The sequence below is a fragment of the Polypterus senegalus genome, chromosome 11 (assembly GCF_016835505.1).
Source record: "Polypterus senegalus isolate Bchr_013 chromosome 11, ASM1683550v1, whole genome shotgun sequence".
Taxonomy (NCBI): Eukaryota; Metazoa; Chordata; class Cladistia; order Polypteriformes; family Polypteridae; genus Polypterus; species Polypterus senegalus.
In genome coordinates, this window is record NC_053164.1 from 124,500,098 (window position 1) to 124,524,956 (window position 24,859).

General features: G+C 37.3%; 1 protein-coding gene across 2 annotated transcripts in view; it reads right to left on the bottom strand.

The window, feature by feature from the left end:
* Nucleotides 1-787: 787 nt before the first annotated feature.
* LOC120539493 (neuropeptide FF receptor 1-like) overlaps nucleotides 788-24,859 on the bottom strand; it is a 167,961-nt gene continuing 143,889 nt past the window's right edge. For both annotated transcript variants that reach the window (XM_039769600.1, XM_039769601.1), the window contains exon 4: nucleotides 788-3,607. In XM_039769600.1, coding sequence (XP_039625534.1) covers nucleotides 2,755-3,607 — 853 coding nt within the window. In that variant the 3' untranslated portion in view covers nucleotides 788-2,754. The remainder of the gene's footprint in view (nucleotides 3,608-24,859) is intronic.

Sequence of the window (24,859 nt, forward strand, 5' to 3'; positions counted from 1 at the left end):
CCGCTGGCAGCCCTCACAGAAGCCAATAGGGTTGTGCCAAACTCCAACCCCCAGTGTGCCCTGCGGGAATCTGTGGTGTCACAGCCACCCACCCAGGGGATCTGCCTTGTGGATGCTCTGTCCCCCATTTGTCTCTGTGCCACACTGCATAATGCTTTCTATGCTTCTGACTATTTTTTGCTGGCTGAAAGACTGGCATATCAGCTGTCATTAATTTAACTGTTAAATGATAGATAGATAGATAGATAGATAGATAGATAGATAGATAGATAGATAGATAGATAGATAGATAGATAGATAGATAGATAGATAGATAGATCTTTGTGTATAGTTATATGAACTACAAAATTGCATTTAAAATGTAGCATAACATCATAAGGTTACAGTGCCCTTATTTTTTGCTATACGAAAGGCCCCAAAATGGTTTGTATATAGGGCTCCAATAACTATAAGGCTTATGACAAACTTCCTGTACTTGACTATGGTTTATGGTATGATTTGCCCAGTGGGCCTGGGTGGTCTCGTAGCCTGGGAAACCCTGCAGATTTTGTTTTTTTTTTGTTATTCTAGCCTCCTGGAGTTTTTTTTTTCTGTGCTTCTAGCCTTCAGACATTACTATATTCTTTGTTACTTAGTATTGCCTAATCTTAATTTTATATTTTTCTTTTTTCTTTCTTCGTTTTGTAAAGCACTTTGGGCTACATTATTTGTATGAGCAAGTGCTATACAAATAAAATGTTGTTATGGTCAATACATCCACAAATATTCATTTTAATTAACTCTTTCTCATGCTTTTTCTGAATATATATCCTTATTCAGACATAATGCTTTGTTTATATTTTTCATGCCAAAACACACATACCTGTATATCCAAAAGTGTAAATTATATTGATGATTCTGAAAATGTGCTTCTATCAGTGATTGCTGGTGTCTTGTAACGGACTGGTCTTCTGTGTAGGACTGACTCCTGAACTGAGCCATGGGATGAATGAGATATAAGCTATACAATAAATAGCAGAGAGAGAGAGAGAGAGACAGAGAGAGATGCACATATAGAGATTGTCTAATTTAGTTTACAGTTTAGTTTGAACCATGGATTAAATAATAAAAATTCTGCAAGGAGATGTTTATGGAAACAGATTCACATGTGTGGGATCATATCACAAGAGCACTAAACTGTTTTCTTAACATACTGATAGGCTACACTTATTGGAAGGCACCTGAATTTTAAATTTTTCTAGCAAGATACTGACAGCAGAGAATAATGCTGTTCATCTTCTGCCTTCTTCTTCAAGAGATTGTCAATCAAGCCTCAGCCAGAGGGAGAGAATTTTGAATTCATGTAAACCAAATGGTCTTCCAAGGCTGTCCCGTTTACTTTGCACAGGGAGATAAGAAGCTGAAGAAAGCGAAAAGGCAGTCTTAAAAGGCAAGAGATAGGCCAAGAATCAGCATCACGTAACAAAGTAAAGCCAAGTCAAATCAACATTGAGTTGGCACAAGAAACAAAAGAATAACAAAGAGTTGTAAAATTTAGCAAAGATGCATTACAAGATCAAGCATTAATTGAGAATGACCATTTTGTTTATATATTGTGAAATTTAGCAATGAGTTTTGTGTGTGCTAGCATTTTATGAATAACCAACCAATGATAAGAAACCAAGGGAGTTTAAGAGAAGGAATACACCTAGAAAGATGCTTTGTAAAGGCGGCCAGAAAATTCAGTGTTACATTAAAAGTATTAAGACACCGGAGTAGCCCTTAAATGACTGACTATAATGACCATTTACAGTACAGCATTCCAGACAGTTTTACAAATTTGAAAGAAATAAACACATTTCCTAGTAGTAGGCAGGACTCATTCTGTTCCATGTGAAGCAATTTTCATTATGCTGGCTTTGGTGATTTACCCTACCAATAAAATAGCTTGAACTACCAACATCTGAGAATACGGTGATCATAGAAGGACGCCACATTGTACATCATTTCAAACACGTGAGCAGAATAGAGAGCAAGCAGCAATCAAATGTTGATACAAGGCAAAATCGCCCTTTTAGATAAGTTTGAAAATGCTGTAACTTCCAAAGATAACCCAAACATATGGTAAGACGAAGAAAACACCCAATGTTCAGTTCAAGACTGTAGAGGTTGATAGCAGGGAATCTCCACCTTCAGACTTCATTTAACAGATCATATTTGAAAATGGTTGTTTCAAGCAATCCAGCTGTCAGAACGCCATTCCCTCATTAATGTTTGAAGCTCCTGAATAACATACTCATTATCCAAATGACAATTTTAAACAATTAAATTATGGAAAAGAAAAATGTTAATCAGCACAATGCATAGAAATGAGGCAGATCAAATCAATGATAGCTGCAGTGGTAGAATTGTTCCAAAATCCAAGAAGAAATAAATTTCCAATGAACAGCATGAAAAAATGTTAAGTTAATCATCAAGTTTTACATTGTAAAGACTGGCTGTGCAACGATGCAAGGACTGTTTCAGATATATGTATCCAGAAGGATACCACGTGCAAACTTATCTTATACATTGCCAGTTAGATAATTAACACTAATGACAATAATAATACAGAAATCCACTCCATTGGTTGGCTTTGACGTAATTCACAGTGACATTTAATACTTGACTTAAAGCTGCAAAGCTGTATCAGCTGTCCTCAATCCAGCATCACTTCCTGTGTACAATCATCAATACCCATTGATAAATCCCTGCAGTCCGCAAACTCTTTCTCTTTCAGTGTACCCAGGCAGTGCTGACCCTGTTGTGAGTTATGATTCTGTTGATGTCCTCAAGTTGTATTACTTGATTTCCTGGTTGACTATCCCTCAAAGTTAAAGGTCTTTTATATCCACTAGACTCGGTGAACTCTCCATTGGAAACCTTATTTTGAAACCGATACCCGACATTTGCTGGAGACCTCTCAGAGTAGATGTTCTTGTGCACCATCTCCTGGGAGCAGAAGTGGAAGGTGAAAGCTGCCTGGAATCCCCGCTTGAAGTTCTCATTAAAGTAGCCATAAATGATAGGGTTGATACTGCTGTTAGAAAATGCCAGCCAGTGGGCAAATGGGAAAATATATCCTGTTAGCAGGTTAATCTGCTCATCGTCCAAGTCGGTGTAATCTGTGAGCAACATTAAAGTCCAAAGGGGTAACCAAGAAATCATGAAGAGCAGAGCAACGATGATCAGCATTTTAATCACTCTTACCTTCTTCTTCGATATAGAAGTCCTGTCTTCTGGCAGTTCTCCGGTGCCCCTACCCATGGGCCCAAGGTAACTGAAGAGCTTAACTACAATTCTTCCATACATCAGGCTAATTAGGCCCAAAGGAGCAAGATAGATGTGGACAAAGAGGACAGTGGTGTAGATCTTGCGCATCTCAGGTTTGGGCCACTGTTCATAACAGGTCATGAGGGGGTACGTCTCATTATTGTAAACCATATAAGTGCCTTCAAGGTGCACAACAGTCATCATTGCAGCTGATGGGCTCATTATAGCGAAAGCCAATCCCCAGATAAGCCCAATTGTCAGTATAGCCTTCAGGCGGCTTAACTTTTGCCGAAATGGATAGACTATGCAATGGAACCTGTGAGAAGACAAAAGTAGGCAATTTTAAAAGTAGTGAATTGTAACTTTTACCTTTAGGTCTGTATCATAACTGCTGTAAAAATTGAATGTTAAATTGTAAAAACAGCATGATCAATATTGTCTTGTTCTAAAGTTATTTTACTAAACAGTTATTTTTTAAACCTCTGACTTTGCTGGTGGCACTAGCTAACTGCTATTTGCACTCATTTTCTGTACTTCTTTATCCAATTCACGGTTGCATGGGCCACAGCTTATTTCAGTATCATCAAGTAGCAATCAACCATGAATGGGACATTAGCTCCTGCACAAACTAATTTAAAATAATGAAAGCTTCAAAAACAGACATATTTGAGGTGCTGGAGAAAAATCAGAGTACCTGGAAAAACTCAGATAATGGGACAATGTGCAAACTCCACACAGACTGTACCCTGACTGGGATCTGAAACCAGTCTCTGAAAACTCAAGCGAATAACAGCAGTACCTTGCTGCCACAGTTTACATGATAATATTTGTTTATAGAAAAAATGTATGAACCTTCCAGGGCTCTTATGATCTGTGGCAGGCATAACAGTAGGTGAAAATTTTAGAGGTCTGACAAAATTAAACATTTGTATCGTGCTTAGCAAGAGAACTGCAAAGTTCAAGAACATTAAATGTTCATAAATTATACTGTAATACAGTGTAATATATTAAGTCTGGCACTCTTGTGATCTGGGTTCCCTTCCCGGGTCCTCCCTGCGTGGAGTTTGCATGTTGTCCCCGTGTCTGCGTGGGTTTCTCTGGGTGCTCCGGTTTCCTCCTACAGTCCAATGACATGCAGGTTAGTTGCATTGGCGATTCTAAATTGTCCCTAGTGTGTGCTTGGGGTGTGTGTGTGTGTGCACTGCAGTGGGCTGGCGCCCTGCCCGGGGTTTGTTTAATGCCTTGAGCCCTGTGCTGGCTGGGATTCCCTCCAGCAGACCCCCGTGACCCTGTGTTAGGATATAGTGGGTTGGATAATGACTGACTGACTGACTCTTGTGATCATATACTGTAATGCTAACATTCACTATTCTCTGTCTAGCATAGAATCACTCAGAACAAACGTAATACTGTTCTATGCAATGCATTTTTAAATGTACTTTTTATTTGCCCAATCTGTTTAAAGAAAATTGCAACAGGACCCAAAAATTGTACTGTAATCTAAATCTTTCTGGCAAGCAGTGCTCTGCCTAATTTTCTTAGCCCACATAATCTATTGTAGAATCATAGCTGCTGGATTTATCTCAGTAGCCTTAGGTATAAGGCAGGAAACAGTTTGATTTAAGTTAGAGAAATTTGCATACAGAAAATCACTTCAGAATAACCGACCAAGCTCAAAAAAGCAATTGTACCCAGGAAAAAAACACCTCAGCAGACATGAACAGAATCTGCAAACTCCATAGAAGTTCATTAGGATAGGATTCAAACTTAGTCTCTGGAGCTTTGATGTGGCAATATGAAACACACAGACGAAGAGCTTAATATATTTCAGTAAAATAGCCCTCCACTCCCACCTCAAACTCCAGGTTAATGGCCAAATATACACCATTTGTGAAGAAACATGTGCATGAAACAAAGCTCAGCACGATACTGATAAGACTCCATGTGAGAAAAAAAATCTAAAACTGGTTTAGCAAAGATTGTAGAGCAAAGTACCACTTAGTCAATTGAGGGTTAGTCTCCTGGTTGGCGGTCATCCTCCACAGAAGTGTGAGCCAAAACATAATATTTTCATTATCCCAAAAGTCCGTTGTGCTGCAAAAACCTCTGTTTTAAATGCTGTTTTTTTTTTTTTTTTGACAGTTCCTTCTGACTCAATAACATAAGGGCAGTGTTCCACTTCAGTACCTGATATGGAGCTTTGAGCTCAGGCCATCCTACTTGTGGATTTTTCCTCTTCTTGGACACTCTACAAGACTGCTGAAAATAGGAAAATAATAGCAACTGATAGCATATTCTAAAAGTGGATTTAATTGTGTGAGATAGAGGAGTCAAAGATGAAGACAATAAAATAGTATAATCGAATAAATGTGAGAAAAAGCTGATAAATAAAGTTTACAAAAGCCACAGAGCTGTGCAAATGTTAAGAACTCTCTGCTCTGGCAAACAGTTGTAAAAACATTCAGTCAGAGCAAAAAGCATAAAGTCTACAATCTGAGAAAACAATGTGGTTAAGACAGACTTAACACACAAAGTAGAGTTTTCACATGAGTGACGACTGAGGACATCCTGCCCAAATATTAGTGCACATAAGGATTAAACAACCTTAGGTCATGGCCGAGTATTGTGGTTGCCAGACTAAGCAAAAGCTGACTAAAAGACTGGCACAGGATAAAGTTTTATATTAGGCACAGCACTGTTATGTCGCTTCAGTACTGTTCTTGCTTCAGCCTCACAACTGTTTGAAGAATGAATGAATGAAAGGGAGAAATTTGTGGTAACAGTGGAACTTATCTCACAGACAATTTTAAAAACAAGTATTAGCAAAGGAAGTGCAAACTTTTTAATTGTCTTTGTTTTATTACAGTTATTAAGCAAAATAATTTTTTTGGAAAACTCACAAATTCCATAAAAAGAAAACATTACTTTAAATGAACCTAAGCTGGAAAATCTAGAAGCTTAGACATTGGTGGCTTTATCTAACCTCTACAAACCTAGCATCTCAGATTCATATCTTGAACCATTTTGAAACAGTGCTAGGTGGATCAATCCATTATATATATATATATATATATATATATATATATATATATATATATATATATATATATATATATATATATATATATATATATACAGTATATAGTCACACACGTGTGACTAGGAGTGAGCTGAATGGGTCAAGTGGAGATGATTACCCATCGGGCCAAAATTCTTGAATGGCCAAGTCAGTCACCTGATCTTAACCCAATTGAGCAAGCATTTCACTTGTTGAAGACTAAACTTCGGACAGAAAGGCCCATAAACAAACAGCAACTGAAAGCCGCTGCAGTAAAGGCCTGGCAGAGCATTAAAAAGGAGGAAACCCAGCATCTGGTGATGTCCATGAGTTCAAGACTTCAGGCTGTCATTGCCAGCAAAGGGTTTTCAACCAAGTATTAGAAATTAACATTTTATTACTAGTTATTTAATTTGTCCAATTACTTTTCAGCCACTGAAATGAAGGGATTGTGTTAAAAAATGCTTTAGTTGCCTCACATTTTTATGCAATCTTTTTGTTCAACCCACTGAATTAAAGCTGAAAGTCTGCACTTGAACTGCATGTGAGTTGTTTCATTTAAAATTCATTGTGGCAATGTACAGAACCAAAATTAGAAAAAAGTTGTCTCTGTCCAAATATTTATGGACTTAACTGTATATATATATATATATATATATATATATATATATATATATATATATATATATATATACAGTAATCCCTCCTCGATCATGGTGGGGTCTGGAAAGCAAGGTGAAAATCCGCGAAGTAAAAACCATATGTTTGTATGGTTATTTTTATATACAGTATATTGACTTGCTTGTATGGAATGTTATTTGCTTTTCATAAATTCAATAAAATGCTTTAAAAATAAATAAAATGAATGTAGAAAAATACACTCACTGCAAATATTTCTTCCAATAGCTGTGCCTATCACTAATCCTTAAGCCCTTCATTATTATCTCTAAAGAGATAAAATAAACATGGGTTACAAACTCTCCAGCAGCAAGGTAGGGCCAACAAAACTGACCAAAAGCATTTGAAAAGTAGTGATTATAGGTTTATGGTTTCATTTAGTCATGTTTACGCTAGAAAATAAGAAAATCTTTCTCTTAGTTGCATCCATAGAGAAAACAACAAATGCACTATGAAACAATAGCTTATAATCAGAAAGTATTTCACATAAACATTCAGAAGCATTCACAGCAACTAGTTTTAACAGTTTCTAAAAATGGACTAGGTATTTATACCATGCTTATGTAGGCACAGTACAATTACTACAATTTGTTTTTCTACTGGTGATGCTTTTTGTTACAAACTAGCATGGCATGGCAAGAAAAGCATTCCAGAAGGATTCTGTACAGGTCTCAAGGGCAACTGTCTTCCTTGATTTATTGAATGTGAAGGCTGAATGGAATTTTTGCCTGTCATAAGCTTAGAAGATTCCTTGTTTCTCCAACATTGTCCTCTGACACACCTGTCATCCACATCATCTCCAATAATTTTCAGCGCCTGTCTGCCACCCTGTTTGAGATTCTTCAGAATTTGATTTATTAGAACTCTTAGCTCGGCAATGGAAGTGATGACAGGCTAAATCATGCTGTGATAAAAGGGCAACATGAGATCGCTGTCCAACCTGAACTACCTGAGTTTGCTCAGAAGAAATAAACCATGTTTGGACTTTGGTAGTATTTCTGTTTATATTAATGTTCAAAATGATAATATTAGTTTGAAACATTGGTTTCTATATATTTATTTTTGTTCACTATTTACATATCCTTTCTCAGATCTAAAATTGGTAAACATGTATATATTTTTTTTTGATTTTTGATTTAATTTGAGATACCTTATTAATCACATGACCTTTGGAGGTCAGAACATAGGGTGAGCCATTGTACAGCATCCCTGCAGCAATTTTCAGGTTAAGGGCCTAAAGGAGCAGAATCCCTTCTGGCCGTAACAGGATGTGAACCAGCAACCTTCCAGATTCCAGCACAGATCCTTTAATCACCAAAATTGAAAAGCTATTTCTTTAGACTCTTTGAAACTCAAGGAAAGACATTGTTATACAAGATGCAATGGTTTGGATTTAAAGGGTACATCAGGGGAAAGATTTTAAGTGGACATGGTGGCTTGCTTCTCTTCATCCTTGCAGGAGAAAAAGGAAACTGACTCTGCCATATGCTCCTACTCTACTGCTCCGTTTATTATAAATTTTGAGAAACAGCAGATGTAACTGTCAGTACACAGTGAAAGCCTAATATGGTTAATAAATTTACAATTGTTTTACACCTCTTAGCCAGAGCTAGTAAATGTGGTTACATGGCAGTAGCCTATAACCTCCTTTTTAAATTTAGAGAGAGACTGTACAAAAGATACTTCCCTACCTGCTAGAACAAAGATGTTGCACTAGTCCATCTCCATCCATCCATCCATCCATTGTCCAACCCACTGAATCCGAACACAGGGTCACGGGGGTCTGCTGGACCCAATCCCAGACAACACAGGGCACAAGGCAGGAACCAATCCCGGGCAGGGTGCCAACCCACCACAGGACACACAAAAACACAACCACACACCAAGCACACACTAGGACCAATTTAGAATCGCCAATCCACCTAACCTGCATGTCTTTGGACTGTGGGAGGAAACCGGAGCGCCCGGAGGAAACCTAGTCCATCTCAGAAATGCAAAAATACATTCGCACTAAGCATTTTTGAGTGAGCAGAGAGAAATAGTGGTCCCAAGGCAAAGCTCTCTAAAAGTCAAATGTGATGCTGGAATGAAGGTCAGTGCCCTGGCTGTCCATGAGACAGGATGAAACCTTGAAACAAGGAGTAACGAGTACATTTATGTTAGGTAGAATAATCAGTAAGGGCTGGGTAGTCTTTTGGCCTTGGAACCCCTGCAGATTCTGTTTTTCTCTATCTTATCTGTAGTTTTTTTTTTTTTTAATTCTGTCCTCTCAGCAATCTGACCTTATCATCACATTCATCTTTAGAGACTTACAATATGATACTATACAGTTAAGTCCATAAATATTTGGACAAAGACAACTTTTTTCTAATTTTCTGTACATTACCACAATGAATTTTAAATGAAACAACTCAGATGCAGTTGAAGTGCAGAATTTCAGCTTTAATTCAGAAGGGTGAACAAAATGATTGCATAAAAATGTGAGGCAACTAAAGCATTTTTTTAACACAATCCCTTCATTTCAGGGGCTCAAAAGTAATTGGACAAATTAAATAACTGGAAATAAAATGTTCATTTCTAATACTTGGTTGAAAACCCTTTTGCTGGCAATGACAGCCTGAAGTCTTGAACTCATGGACATCACCAGATGCTGGGTTTCCTCCTTTTTAATGCTCTGCCAGGCCTTTACTGCAGCGGCTTTCAGTTGCTGTTTGTTTGTGGGCCTTTCTGTCCGAAGTTTAGTCTTCAACAAGTGAAATGCATGCTCAATTGGGTTAAGATCAGGTGACTGACTTGGCCATTCAAGAATTTTCCACTTCTTTGCTTTAATAAACTCCTGGGTTACTTTGACTGTATGTTTTTGGTCATTGTCCATCTGTATCATGAAAGGCCACCCAATCAATTTGACTGCATTTAGCTGGATTTGAGCAGACAGTATGTCTCTGAACACCTCAGAATTCATTCGGCTGCTTCTGTCCTGTGTCACATCATCAATAAACACTAGTGTCCCAGTGCCACTGGCAGCCATGCACGCCCAAGCCATCACACTGCCTCCACCGTGTTTTACAGATGATGTGGTATGTTTTGGATAATGAGCTGCTTCACACCTTCTCCATACTTTTATCTTGCCATCATTCTAGTAGAGGTTGATCTTGGTTTCATCTTTCCAAAGAATGTTTTTCCAGAACTGTGCTGGCTTTTTTAGATGTTCTTTAGCAAAGTCAAATCTAGCCTTTCTATTCTTGAGTCTTATGAGTGGCTTACACCTTGCAGTGCACCCTCTGTATTTACTTTCATGCAGTCTTCTCTTTATGGTAGACTTGGATATCGATACGCCTACCCCCTGGAGAGTGTTCTTCACTTGGTTGGCTGTTGTGAAAGGGTTTCTCTTCACCATGGAAATGATTCTCTGATCATCCACCACTGTTGTCTTCCGTGGACGTCCAGGTCTTTATGCGTTGCTGAGTTCTCCAGTGCTTGCTTTCTTTCTCAGGATGTACCAAACTGTAGATTGTGCCACTCGTAATATTGTAGCAATTTCTCGGATGGGTTTTTTCTGTTTTCGCAGCTTGAGAATGGCTTCTTTCACCTGCGTGGAGAGCTCCTTTGACCGCATGTTGTCTGTTCACAGCAAAATCTTCCACATGCAAGCACCACACCTCAAATCAACTCCAGGCCTTGTATCTGCTTAATTGATAATGACATAACGACGGACTTGCCGACACCTGCCCATGAAATAGCCTTTGAGTCGATTGTCCAATTACTTTTGAGCCCCTGAAATGAAGGGATTGTGTTAAAAAATGCTTTAGTTGCCTTACATTATTATCTAATCATTTTGTTCACCCCACTGAACTAAAGCTGAAAGTCTGCACTTCAACTACATTTGAGTTGTTTCATTTAAAATTCATTGTGGTAATGTACAGAACCAAAATTAGAAAAAAGCAGTCTCAGTCCATATATTTATGGACGTAACTGTATACAGACTCTCTACCTTTCTACTAATTGTAAATCTTTTATGTAACAATAGAATAATTTATTTGTTATTTATTCATTATTATTTGTACCTAATTTAATTTGTTTTTCTTTTCTTGCAGCTATTTCTTTGACATTCTGTAAAGTACTTTGAGCTACATGTTGTGTATGAAAATGTGCTATAGAAGTAAATGTTATTGTTGAAAGGCATAGACAGAGATGTCACAGGATAGAGTACAGCCTCAAACGTTACAGCAGCACATCTGTAACCATTTGCAACAACAATTTCACATCCTGTGCTTCACAACTTTGGAACTTATGGCAGGGCTGTCATTTGGAAGCTGTATCCAAGGGCAGGGAACAAACATGAATAGCCTGGTTTGAGAAGCCGAAAACCTGAAAACCTCAGTTGGGGGAAAAAATAATATGGTCTAATGTGTCATTCAGACAGGCTTACATTTGTTGAATGGCAAAGAATGATTTTAGATCACAATTTTTTGGCCAACTGTTGAACCTAATGGTATGGGCAGCCATCTGTTGGTAATCATTACATCCAATAATTGCTCTGCATGGTTATACAATAGGCAAAGACCTGCAGTATGAGGTGAGTTTACAGCAAGAGGTTCACCCTATGGTGCACGTGCTTATGTTTCCCTAATCCAGGATTAAAATCTCCCCAGACAGTTTCAAGAGTGGTTTCATGAACACTAGGATGAACTCAAATGTGATTGGCCTCCCCAATCATAAGATCTAAACATCATTGACCTTTATGGGAGGTTCTGAAGTGCAGAGTATGATGGAAGATGTTCACCTCTTTCATACGTCAAAGAAATGGAAGCTTTTATTCTCGAAGAATGGTGAAATATCCCACTGCACACAGTTCAAGAGTTGTGTGACAGCATTCTTAGAAGGACTGAAGCTGTTCTGATAGCCCAAGTATTTATTATGTCCTTCCTATTAATATTGCCACCCCTGATCCCTTAAACAATACCCTTAAAATGCATGCAAAAAACAGTTCTTGCTTCTTATTTCAGAACGATTCATATCTATAAATGCAATACAGGAAAATGTAAGAAAACTCTACAAAGCCATCCAGATCTACTTCAGTGCCTGACCTGCTGGCCACCAGCCACAGAAATAATAGCAGCTGAATAACCTGGCATATCAGCAAAATAATTTTGCACTTAGAAAACATGATGATTAATAAATATTTCAGCAGGCTGTTGTGGTGGGTGTATCATGCCTTCAGGGTTCCTGAGTTTGATAACTAGTTCATTCACTGTGTATAATTCTACTTCACACCTGAATGTTCCAGGTCAGGCCCCAGGCTCCAGGCTCTCACGTCCTTGAAATGGATTATGCAGGTTAGATAATTTTATGTAACATTTCAACAGTCAATGAATATAAATAATTTACAGTATCCTTAACTACTTTGTAACAATCTGACTTGATTTTTGTCTCACGTAGCAATGCAATTTATTTTATGTAACCATTCCTTAAAGAAATCCTTCTACTGAAAACCTTTAATCTTCTTCTTTTCCCATTTCTTTGGGAGTTGATATTTTATAGGTTTCAACATGATTTCTGCAGCCGGATGCCTTTCATTAAAATGGCAAAAACTAAGCACATGTTATGTTCCACACTTTTCAGCTTAATTGTGAAGAATAGTGAAGATGCAGCATATGGTATACAGTACTTTAAATGGAGAGATAAAAGGATGATCTTCATAATCTCTGACTATTGAAAAATCAAGTAGACAACAGGCAGCAGATGGTGGCGTTGAACTACTGCAGAACAGCTCTGCTGTCCTATATACAATTTTAAGTCCCAATCATTTTCAAGCATCATTCATTTTTAGTAAAATATGAACCAAGCACTCACTTAAGTAAAAAAGATCAACATTATAGCCACATTTTAATTTTTGCTTCACATTTTGCTATACTGAACAGAAGAATAACAGAGGTCACTGTTGAAAGCTGGAACCATGAGAGAATAAGAAGTTCTAGTGCAGTAAGCTGTGATATATACTGTCTGAATCATATTTTCTTTTAGGGAAAATAAACTACAGTATATCCTGTGTATCAGACTAAGAACGTATGATGAACAGTATATGGATACTTACTATGTCAAGTTATAATATCTCTCATAATTACATGTGTTTCTTCATTTATTAAAAGTCCAGCCAAACCAAATCATAACTCTAAAAGTCAAAGTAGGAAGCATATAAAAGCATGCAGATTTATTATTGATTAGTAATACCAGTTAGAAAATGTTGTACTCTTAAGGAATATAAGACCACTGAAATAACATTTGCTTTTAAATAGTTACCCAACTTTAGGGCGAAAACTGTAGTGTAGTGAAAAGAATAGTGACAATGCAGCATATGATATACTTTAAATGGAGAGATAAAAGGATGATCTTCATAATCTCTGACTATTGAAAAATCAAGTAGACGCAGTTTTAACAGTGAGTGATTGGTAGTAAATGTCTTATGGAATTTGGAAACACTATGAAGCACACATTGCAAACCTATTTTACAGCTTATTGGGTTAATAAAATATAAAAATAGCCACCCATATAATTCAGGAGCTGAGAACATCACCTGAGAAAGCGGTGTTGTTACAAGTCACACATAAAATCATTGGTGTAATTGCTCACACGAGTAAATTTAATTAAATGTTAAACATGTTAAGATACTTTCAAACATACAGATAATGTGGAGTCACCATGATGGTATTAATAAGGCGTTGTCCAAGACAATGGATAATAGAACACTCCTTTAGAACAGTTGGTGCACTAAGGAAACATTGCAGGAATATTTATAAAGGTCTTTGAAGTAAAGCTTGGTGTAAGGCACAATATAGCTAAAACAACTGTATCTCATTTTGTAAAGAAGAGTTTTCAGTACGCCAATTCTTGGGTGGTGCTTTGTCAACAGCAAATTTTGTTAAACACTTTATGAAATGTTTTGTACTAACCTAAAATGAGAATCCACATTTTACACAAAATCTCATAACTCTACTTCCATTTTTACATAGCCTAATAGAGTACAATACATTTTCTAACGTAAGTAGCAGTAGGTAGGAAGCAAGAATGGCAGATTTGAAAAACACAATTGGATGTTTGAAACTTAAAAGGATGTCTTGTGAGAATAACACAGCAGGAGTAGTTGATTCTTCCCTTTCCATATCCAGACAGAGAACTGAAACAATTTAGAAGACTAATAGGATGTTATAATGCATAGTGTAGAGTGAAAGTCAAGGGAGGCTATGCTTAAGTTATACAACTCACTAATGAGGCCTCATGTGAGTACTCTGTACAGTTTTGGTTTTTATGTAACATAAAGATACAGCAGCATTATAGAAAGTCCAGAGAAGAGCAACTATGCTGATCCCTGGGATGAGCTGTATGAACCACGAAGAAAGATTGAAGGAGTGGAACTTTTAACTCATGTTGTGAACTTGAAGTCAGAGCACTAAAGAGTTGAAAAACATTTTACAATAATACCTACTATGGGGAATTAACCTTCAAACCCCAGCTATATACAAAAAGGGACTTGAAGAGTCTTTAACAAATAAAAAGGTTCATTTCTGATGAAAAGGCTCAGACTTAACATGATGCTCCATTGACTGCAGACATAAAGGGACTGCCTAAAGCAAAGTCCCAAAACAGAATTCAAGCTATAGCCTTAAACAGAACATGAAGTCAAAAATAAATAAACAACAAAAATACAAATATAACAACACAAGTACTGGCCAACTACAGAGTGCATTCAAAATGAACCACCAGGAACTGTGGATTTATAGGTGATTTATTTGGTGATTGGCCTATTCCTTGGAAACTCCCAAAAAACACATAGGACATTGCACATGCATTGAAACCAACACACTTAAAAGCAAATCAAAGTTAATCCATACAAAAAAAAAAAGCCAAAATGAAAAAAGAATACAAAAAACATGAATGTGAGTCACAGCCAGGAGAGGAACCTTGGCCAAGTTATAACAATTCAAGCAAACACAGATTAAGAGGTGACATGCTAGAAGTGTTTTAAATTATGAAAAGAATTAGTCTGGTGGACCCCAGCTATTACTTCAAAACAAATTACTCAAGAGGAACACTGGGATACAGTTGGAAATTAAGGATAAATTTCCCACAAAGAATGGAATGTGTTTCCTCACACAGAGAACAACAGACACATGCAATAAGTTACCATACAGTGTGGTAGGATTCTAGGGACCTTGAGATCTCAACTCAGTGTTATTTTGAAGAAAGACTGTATAAAAGATTGGTAAGCTTGTTGAGTTGAAGGACCTGCTCTCGTTAAAATTATACTAATGTTTTAACCCTTGTGTCTCTTAAAATGGTGGGTTAAGTTTCACCATTGTCTATCAGCCACACCTACACATTCACACACATCTAGACACCAACAAAATGTTATTGTGTTTACCATCTGAGAATCAGTAGATGATAAAACATAACTATAATAGATATAAATCTCTAGGATGTGGAAATGGGAAGCATTCAGTATGATGTCCATCCGTCCATGTACTTACTACATTGCTCCTACTTAAATGGCAGATCATGGTTTTAGGGTATAACAAGACTGAATCACTAAAGGGCACTCGATCCTGATGGTCTTGGAGTTAGAGTTAGAGACCATCTTTACAATCTTGGATTGTGATTCAGAGTACACAACTGGCTGGGGTTTTGGTTGAAGGCTCACTGATATTGAGAAAGAGAGTCTAAAGATTTAGAGAGAGAGAGAGGTGGGATGTTAAAGTCTTAATGTTTTAAAAGGATGAGAGAAAGAAGGAAAGATACCTCACTTGACAGGAAGGAACAAAGAAGTCAGCCAGAAAGTGAACACTAGGATTTTTGTTTGGTGTCAGGCATGCACTGGCTTGCTGAAGTCATAAACGTAAGTGTGTCTTCTGAACAACTCCTTGTCACCAGGCAAGAGTGGATATTCTCTGCAATGTGGCACTTAGTCTGGTGAATAAATACATATTGCAATATTAAAACTGACATTCAAAGAGTAAGTCCACAAATAAGCAAGGTAACACAAACAATGCAGCAAACATTCAAATCCGAAAGGACAACATTCTAAAAAAGAATTTAAAAAACAGGTAAACGCTTAAAAACAATGTATGGAAGAAATTGCTCACTATTCTTTAAAAACCAAAACCAAAGACCAAAAAAAAATACTTAAACTAAGCACTAGAAAAAAATACCCATAAAGTACTACACAAAAGGAATTTAGACTTCCCAAATTTGAGCATCTGTTCCTCCATCATCTTTTTATGATTTGGGTTAATTTGTACCCTTTTGCAGATGTTTTATAATATTAAGCTGCAATATTTTAAATCTATTTTTGGTTTTAGATCATGGTCAATCCAAAAATACCAACTTTTTTTTTAATCTGAAAACTATTTAAAGTTGTTAAAAACGATTTGTGCCATTTCTACTGCAATTTTGCTTTATCCATGGGCGCTGTCATTCTGTGAGTGCTGTCATTAAGGCGTGTCTTCTGGCTGTCGGGGGTGTGGTCTCAGAGACTGCAGCAGTTAATGTCAGTTCTGTGCCATTTCTATCTAAAATTGTGGTATTTCCTTGAAATACTTTTCTGGTTAAAGATTTTTGGCTCCATCTTTTTGACTATAATTTTTTCATTAGTGTTTAAGAAAAAAGAAGTTACAGTATATATATTTTAAAGAGCTTCAAACTGTGCCTGCCAGTCCCAGAACTGTTACCAAGGGAACCATAAGATGATCATTTTTAGAGGTGGCAGAGTTAAAGATACTAAGATTTGCATTGGGTCTGGCGAGGATGGACAGGATTAGAAATGAGTACATTAGAGGGTCAGCTCAAGTTGGACGGATAAGAGACAAAGTCAGAGAGGTGAGATTGCATTGGCTTGGACATGGGCAGAGGAGAGATGCTGGGTATATTGGGAGAAGGATGCTAAGGATAGAGCTGCCAGGGAAGAGGAAAAGGCCTAAGAGAAGGTTTATGGATGTGGTGAGAGAGGACATGCAGGTGATGGGTGACAGAAAGATATGGAAGAAGATGATCCGCTGAAAACTCCCAAAAGAAGTAGAAGAAGAAGAAATATATTTTATTTTTAAGTATTTATGAATAAGAAGCTTCCCTTTAGAGAAAAATGAATGTGCCAAAGATTTCTAATAGGTTAACTATTTTGGGACCTTTAGATAAATTAAAGGTACAGGTGTGTTAGAAGAATATATCATTCACCTTTATGTTGGTGTAAAATGAAATGCTACTTATGTAAATTAACCTAACTTATGCTGCTCTGTTACATTGGCCAGTCTTGTCACACTGTATTGAGCAGTGCAATTTATTGTTCACAGCGACTCATGACTATTTTTCATTTGCAGTGTATTTTCCCCTACAGAGACCATTTTCTAGCTAGTAGCAAAATGCATGTTATTGCTATTTATTAACCTTTGCATAGCAACAGACTTGTCTAAGAAGAGCCAGGGAGGCTTTAGCCAGACATAGGGATGGAATAATGACTTATTTCCTGACATTTGCATTTTATGTTTTGCTATAACACTTTGAATTCTCTCTATGTTTATCCCACTGTTATATCTTTTGAAATAATAAAATGTAATGGTTATCCATCTCTGTACATTGAAACATTTGATATGCTAGTAAAATTACTTATGAATATTAAGGATTCACAGGTCTTATCAGAAAGTATGTAATATCAAGAGCCATATATCTCACTATTTTAAAGTGAAGTTATTTTAGTAGGTCATATTGCACAGATGAATAACCACTTTACTGATGCTTTATGATGTAAGTGTTATTTAAACCAAAAGAAACCTTTGTTAAAGTCTTGTTACACAAGAGTAAATGTAATAGATGCATTTTTGCACCACCTAAACTAACATTTGACCTTATTCTGGGTAAGGAAGTACCATCTGACACTCCCTTTTACAGTTAAGATAAATAGGTGCAGAGGTGTTGCAGAGAAAAAACTAGACCCTCCAGTACACTATCCTTCACCCCTGCTATGTATTATGCTAGCAAGACTAAATGGGGATTCCTGGCTGATAAATAATAGCTGGAGCTAAACAGTGTAAGAACAGCTGGGGCTTCCACTGAACAGAACAGATTCTGAGGCTGTGTAATTTCTCAGAACCTCATTCAATGATATTCTATGTGCCCTTGGGTCAATCTTGCATAAAGAGGTGGAGTAAAATGTGATAAAAAAAATGTAGATATCAATCCAATCCACAATGTGGGTAAAATATATGATACACTGAGAGGGGTAAACATTGTGTCATTCCTTCTAAGATGTGTAAGATGTTTGTGAGTTCACATTGCACTTGTTGATACACTTTTTCACATTTGCAGTAAAATAAATTCTTCAGCTGTTTTAGAATATGAATGTGAATTGGGCAATTGAAGACTGAGAATCTGATTTCCTTAAATGAGTTTTAAGAGGATTAGGGAATTGTTCCAGAAGAGAATCACAACTCAGAATGTACAATGAAGATGGACGAGAACATAAAATATACCTTAACTACAGGAAGAGCAGCCTTTCATACTTCTGCAATGCTGAGAATAGTCACAATAAATCACATTACAGGGACTTGTTTGACAGAGTGAAACTCCATCCAGAATGTCTGGGTTCAAGTGATCCTAAACCTTGATTTATGTATAGAATCTACAGTATATTCTAAAAAAAAAAGGAGTGTGAATTGGTCAGCTATTTATGAAATGAAGGATTAAAATGGTAATAATAGCACTTTCATTTGAATTCAAACAATAATAATTAATAATTAAGCACTGGTCACACCTTTTAAGATTGTAAATATTTTATAAATTTCTGATACAGCTGGTGGTTATTGTTTTGGAAAGGGCAATTCTCTCCAGTTAAAGTAGTCTAGTGCATTATTCCAGTAAATGCTAATAGCATATGAACACTTTTCCATAATCCAGTAATACACTGAACTAATCCTCACTATACTTACACTACACAGCTATCAATCACAGTCACCTTTATAGGATCTTGATTTATTTGTCTTTTAGTACCTTTTTGCAATGTTTTAGCTGGCATTAGAGGGATTTAAATGTAAATGTATGTCTGTTAATTTAGAACTTCTGGCGCCAGTCACCACTTCAAGAATAGAATTTTTTTTTCATTAAGTACTACACTGCTTTTGTCAAGTTTACTGCTCCATCGAAAAGTCACTTAAGGCTGCAATTAGATCCAAAAAAGTGAAATCCACCCTTGTGCACAAATTTTCTTAGTGGCAGGAATTGGAAGATTTCTGGTTATTTATTTGAATAGCACTTCATGTATACATATGAAATATTGTGAACAGTACCTGGCTAATGACACGAACTACAAACAACACAGGGCACTACCAGATGCCAACAGGGCTGTAGAGGACCATAAATTAGTTCAATGAAACCAATGACTAACTCCTTCTAATAGGTGATTATGTTTTTGCTACAGGTATTTAACCCCTTTGTTGCGCATTGTGTTCTCTGTGTTGTGTTTAACCACCCCTGTGATAAATACCCGTGAAGCTTCTATACTTTTGGACTTCTTGCTCATATTTTGGATATGGGGTTAATTTCTGAGGAGCCTATACAGTTCATAATACATTTTATACAGATATGCCAAAAATATTTTTTCCTCGATTAAATTATGTACTTTCATTTAAACTAATATTTTATATTCTACAGGTAATGGTTAGACATTATTATCCCAGAGGCAAATTTGTTTGCAGCATGCGAATACTGTACAAGTACATTAAAGCATTGATTACAGAGCTACAAAAAAACAAGCCAAGAAACAGCACCTGACAAGCAGTGACATCAATGACATGAGTACAAATACACAAGATGTCTACAAATAAGAGTAATTACCTTTCAGAATACACAATCAAAATAATTCAGTGTTCTGCCCCACATCTTGTTAGCTGTTAGTTGTTATTTGTTGAGCTGTGGTCCCCCTTTGTCTTGTCATTTATTAACACACCTCTCAGTCACGTTCCACACTCACAGTGGTGCCACAAATGTCTATGAAACTCACGTAAAGCTTGTAGGTCCCATAATAAACATTTGAATACAATACACCCCATGTGTCGCAAGTAGGCACCCCTTTATCTCTTGTTTCGTTCACATCTGAAGCGTACCTTTAAGGTATATAAACCCTGGGTCTGGTTGGCTGTGGTACGCAGCAATTTGAACTTCTGTCTATGCGGTTCTCTTTGTCTTGATACAACCGTGGAAATCACTCGCCTTGTAAGTGTCTTTTTAAGCTTCATTGTTTAATGTATACTTCTGCTATGTATTTCTTCGTAAATCATTCTTTATTGCCTTTGGTTGTACACCTGTAAATACCTGTATGTTTCTTTTGTATATATACTGCTCAAAAAAATTAAAGGAACACTTTTTAATCAGAGTATAGCATCAAGTCAATGAAACTTCTGGGATATTGATTTGGTCAGTTAAGTAGCACAGGGGGTTGTTAATCAGTTTCAGCTGCTGTGGTGTTAATGAAATTAACAACAGATGCACTAGAGGGGCAACAATGAGATGACCCCCAAAACAGGAATGGTTTAACAGGTGGAAGCCACTGACATTTTTCCCTCCTCATCTTTTCTGACTGTTTCTTCACTAGTTTTGCATTTGGCTACAGTCAGTGTCACTACTGGTAGCATGAGGCGATACCTGGACCCTACAGAGGTTGCACAGGAAATCCAACTTCTCCAGGATGGCACATCAATGTGTGTCATTGCCAGAAGGTTTGCAGTGTCTCCCAGCACTGTCTCAAGGGCATGGAGGAGATTCCAGGAGACAGGCAGTTAGTCTAGGAGAGCTGGACAGGACCATAGAAGGTCCTTAACCCATCAGCAGGACTGGTATCTGCTCCTTTGGACAAGGACAAACAGGATGAGCATTTCCAGAGCTCTACAAAATGACCTCCAGCAGGCCACTGGTGTGAATGTCTCTGACCAAACAATCAGAAACAGACTTCTTGAGGGTGGTCTGAGGGCCCAACGTCCTCTAGTGGGCCCTGTGCTCACAACCCAGCACAGTGGAGCTCGATCGGCATTTACCATAGAATACCAGAATTGTCAGGTCCACCAATGGCACCCTGTGTTTTCACAGATGAGAGCAGGTTCACCCTGAGCACATGTGACAGACGTTGAAGGGTCTGCAGAAGCCATGGAGAATGTTATGCTGTCTGTAACATCATTCGGCATGACCAGTTTGGTGGTGGGTCAGTGATGGTCTGGGGAGGCATATCCATGGAGGGACGCACAGACTTCTACAAGCTAGACAAAGACACCTTGACTGCCATTAGGTATCAGGATGAAATCCTTGGACCCATTGTCAGACCCTACACTGGTGCAGTAGGTCCTGGTTTCCTCCTAATGCACGACAATGCCCGGCCTCATGTGGCAAGAGTATGCAGGCAGTACCTGGAGGATGAAGGAATTGAAACAATTGAATGGCCTTCACGATCCCCTGACTTAAACCCAATAGAACATCTGTGGGACATTATGTTTCGGTCCATTAGGAGCCGCCAGGTTGCTCCTCAGACTGTACAACAGCTCAGGGATGCCCTCATACAGATCTGTGAGGAAATGCCACAAGACACCATCCGTCGTCTCATTAGGAGCATGCCCCGACGTTGTCAAGCATGCATACAAGCTCGTGGGGGCCACACAAGATACTGAAAAGCATTTTGAGTAGCAGAAATTAAGTTTTTGAAAAAATGGACTAGCCTGCCACATCTTCATTTCACTCTGATTTTAGGGTGTCTACACAATTGAGCCCTCTGTAGGCAGAAAACTTTTATTTCCATTAAAAGACTTGGCATCCTTTTGTTCCTAAGACATTGCCCTGTCGTTATTTGTATAGATATCCAACTTCATATTGAGATCTGATGTATCTAATGTGTTTCCTTAAAGTGTTCCTTTAATTTTTGTGAGCAGTGTATTTCAGTTTACAACAATGTATGTCAAGTAAAAGCCTTCAAGAAAGCTCACCCTTGTCGTTTTTATGTGGATGTGCCGAGTTGTTTAAGCTCTCTGTGGCCGCATTGCACGGACAGCGTGGAGTGAAGCAGAAAATTCAGAATTCAAAATTCAGAAGGATCATTACAACTAATTCAAACAAATTCAAAATGCTTATAACACTAGAGATAATGGAGTACTTAAATCTGTTACTTTAAAGCTATAAAAGCTATAAAAACCTGGACACAAATAGATGAACATACACAGGCTTGGTCTGCAATAGAAATAAAATCCTGCAATACTTCTTTATATTCTCTGCTTTGTGCCCCAATAAATGCAAGTTGTCACCAATATACTAATAACCCAACTGTGCTTCACTAACTCATGATATAGAACCAATGTAGAAAGAATTTTAAGATGGAGAATCTTTTATCTGTGGCACCTCTGCATGAGAACCACCTTTTTCAACCCTCGCAAACATATGCAGTTTTTAATATTGGAAAACATTTGGGATTAAATAGCTTAGAGATCTTTATATAAACAACATCTTTGCATCCTATGAACAATTACATTCCAAATTTAACTTTCCAGCCACACATTTCTTTCACTATCTTCAAATTAGAAACTTTGTTAAACAGAACCTGCCTGATTTCCCTCATCTCGCACCTTCCGCTGTGCTGGAAAAAATATCGCTCACTTTCAAGGACTCAAACAGCATTTCTGCAATATATAAAATTATCTTACAGTTCCTCCCTTTTAAAGATCCAAGAAGACAATGGAAAAAATATCTATCATTCGACATATCAGAAAAGGAATGGAAGGTAGCAATGCAGAGAATTCACTCGAGCTCCATATGCGCAAAGCATACAATTATTTAACTCAAAATGATATATCGATCACATCTGTCTCGCTTGAAACTGTCCAAAATGTTTCCAGGGCAAGATCCTACCTGTGAACGCTGCAATCAACTCCCAGCCTCACTGGGTCACATGTTTTGGGCCTGCACCAAATTAACATCAATCTGGACAAAACATTTAAAGTGCCTTTCAGACAGTCTTGGTGTCACAGTTCCTCCTAATGCATTAACAGCTGTGTTTGGTGTTCTTTCAGATGGGTTTAAAATGGAGGAGGACAAACAAACTGTGATTGCCTTCACTACACTATTGGCACGCAGACTTATTTTGCTAAGCTGGAAGAATCCTAACTCTCCTCTTTTAAGTCAGTGGATAACTGATGTTTTATATTATTTGAAACTGGAAAAAATCAAATTCCCAGTTAGAGGATCTGTGCAGAACGTTTTCAAAACCTGGCAGGATCTAATCAGTAATATTTTAGAATAAGCTCTTAAAGCACTGAGGAAATAGATTCTCTTCCCATTTCTTTTTCTTCTCCATTTATCTTTGTTCACTTATTAAACTCATCAATTTATGTATTTTACAAGCTTTAAGTTTTACTCTGTTGTCCATGCTTGCTTTCTCAGGGGTGGGGGTTGATTTGTTTTCAATCCTATTTTTTGTAAATATTGATCTATCTGTATGGAAGGATTACAATAAAATCCATGAAATAAAAAAAAAATTAAAAAATCTGTTACTTTTTGACCATTGGGAACCTAAATCTGCAGGATAATCAATCTATGTATCTATTGATCTTCTGCAAAAACACAAATTTAGTCAAATTTGAAAAAAATAAAGTCCTATATATCTACTGTTAAGGTAGATTGAGGAGAAGAGCTTCTAAAATCTACAGCTATATCCTGTTGTCTTAATGATATTTAGTTATAAAAACGAACAATCACACTATTCAACAAACTCATCATCAACAGGTCTATGGCTTTCCTCTTTGTCTCGTAAAAGACGCACAACGACAAAATCATTCAAAATAACTTTCATTATAAGAACTCCTGTAGTTATTTGTGTATAAAATAAAAAGACAAGAAGACAGACAGTAGCCTTGGGGTAATCCAGTAGATTAGTTAAAACTATCAGGAAAACAGCCATTAAGACTCACTCCCTGTGTTCTATTAGTTAAAAACTCAAAAATCAACCTCATCGAGTCCAAATAGAATATAACAATCAGTTTGTCAACTAAAATATGAAGCTTGATTGCATTTAACACAGACGAGAAATCAATAAACAGCAATCTTGAATGTTTTTTGGTCCATGCTAGCACTTATACTGTAGATTGAGAAGTTCCACTGTGGCGTACTCCACCCCAGTCTTTGCACTGTATGAAAATTGGTAAGAGTCTAGATACAGTATAATGTATGTGTTTTATTTAACATGAAAAAAAATTTCATAATATTAGACATTAAGGCCACCAGTCTGAAGTCATATAGATAGATAGATAGATAGATAGATAGATAGATAGATAGATAGATAGATAGATTTGTAGATAGATAGGATAGAGAAACTGAGCTTTTACAGAAGCTCAATAAATAAATATTATGAGTAATCCGTTGGTTGAAAATATGCAGTGCTAGTGTCCCACTGTGAGGTTGTACAGCCTTGCTCATAATGGCACTCAGTTTTGTCTTTATTCTCTCCCCTGCTGCTAACTCCACTGGTTGAAGAGTGTTTCCTATAACTGAACATGCCCTTTTTACTAGCTTGTTGATTCAATAGGCCTCTATTGAGTGATGTTATCAGCCCAGCACAACCAGAGAGTAGAAAATCACACTGTCCACCACAGTATAGCAGAACAAGTAAATGATGTCACTACCCATATTAAAGGACTTCAGTCTCCTAAGAAAAAATAATATACTCAGCCCTTTAATACACAGTTCCTCTATGTTAAGAGACCAGTCCAGCTTTGTAGCAGTGTACCACTTCCGCCTCCACTCCCTGAATAATGATCTGGT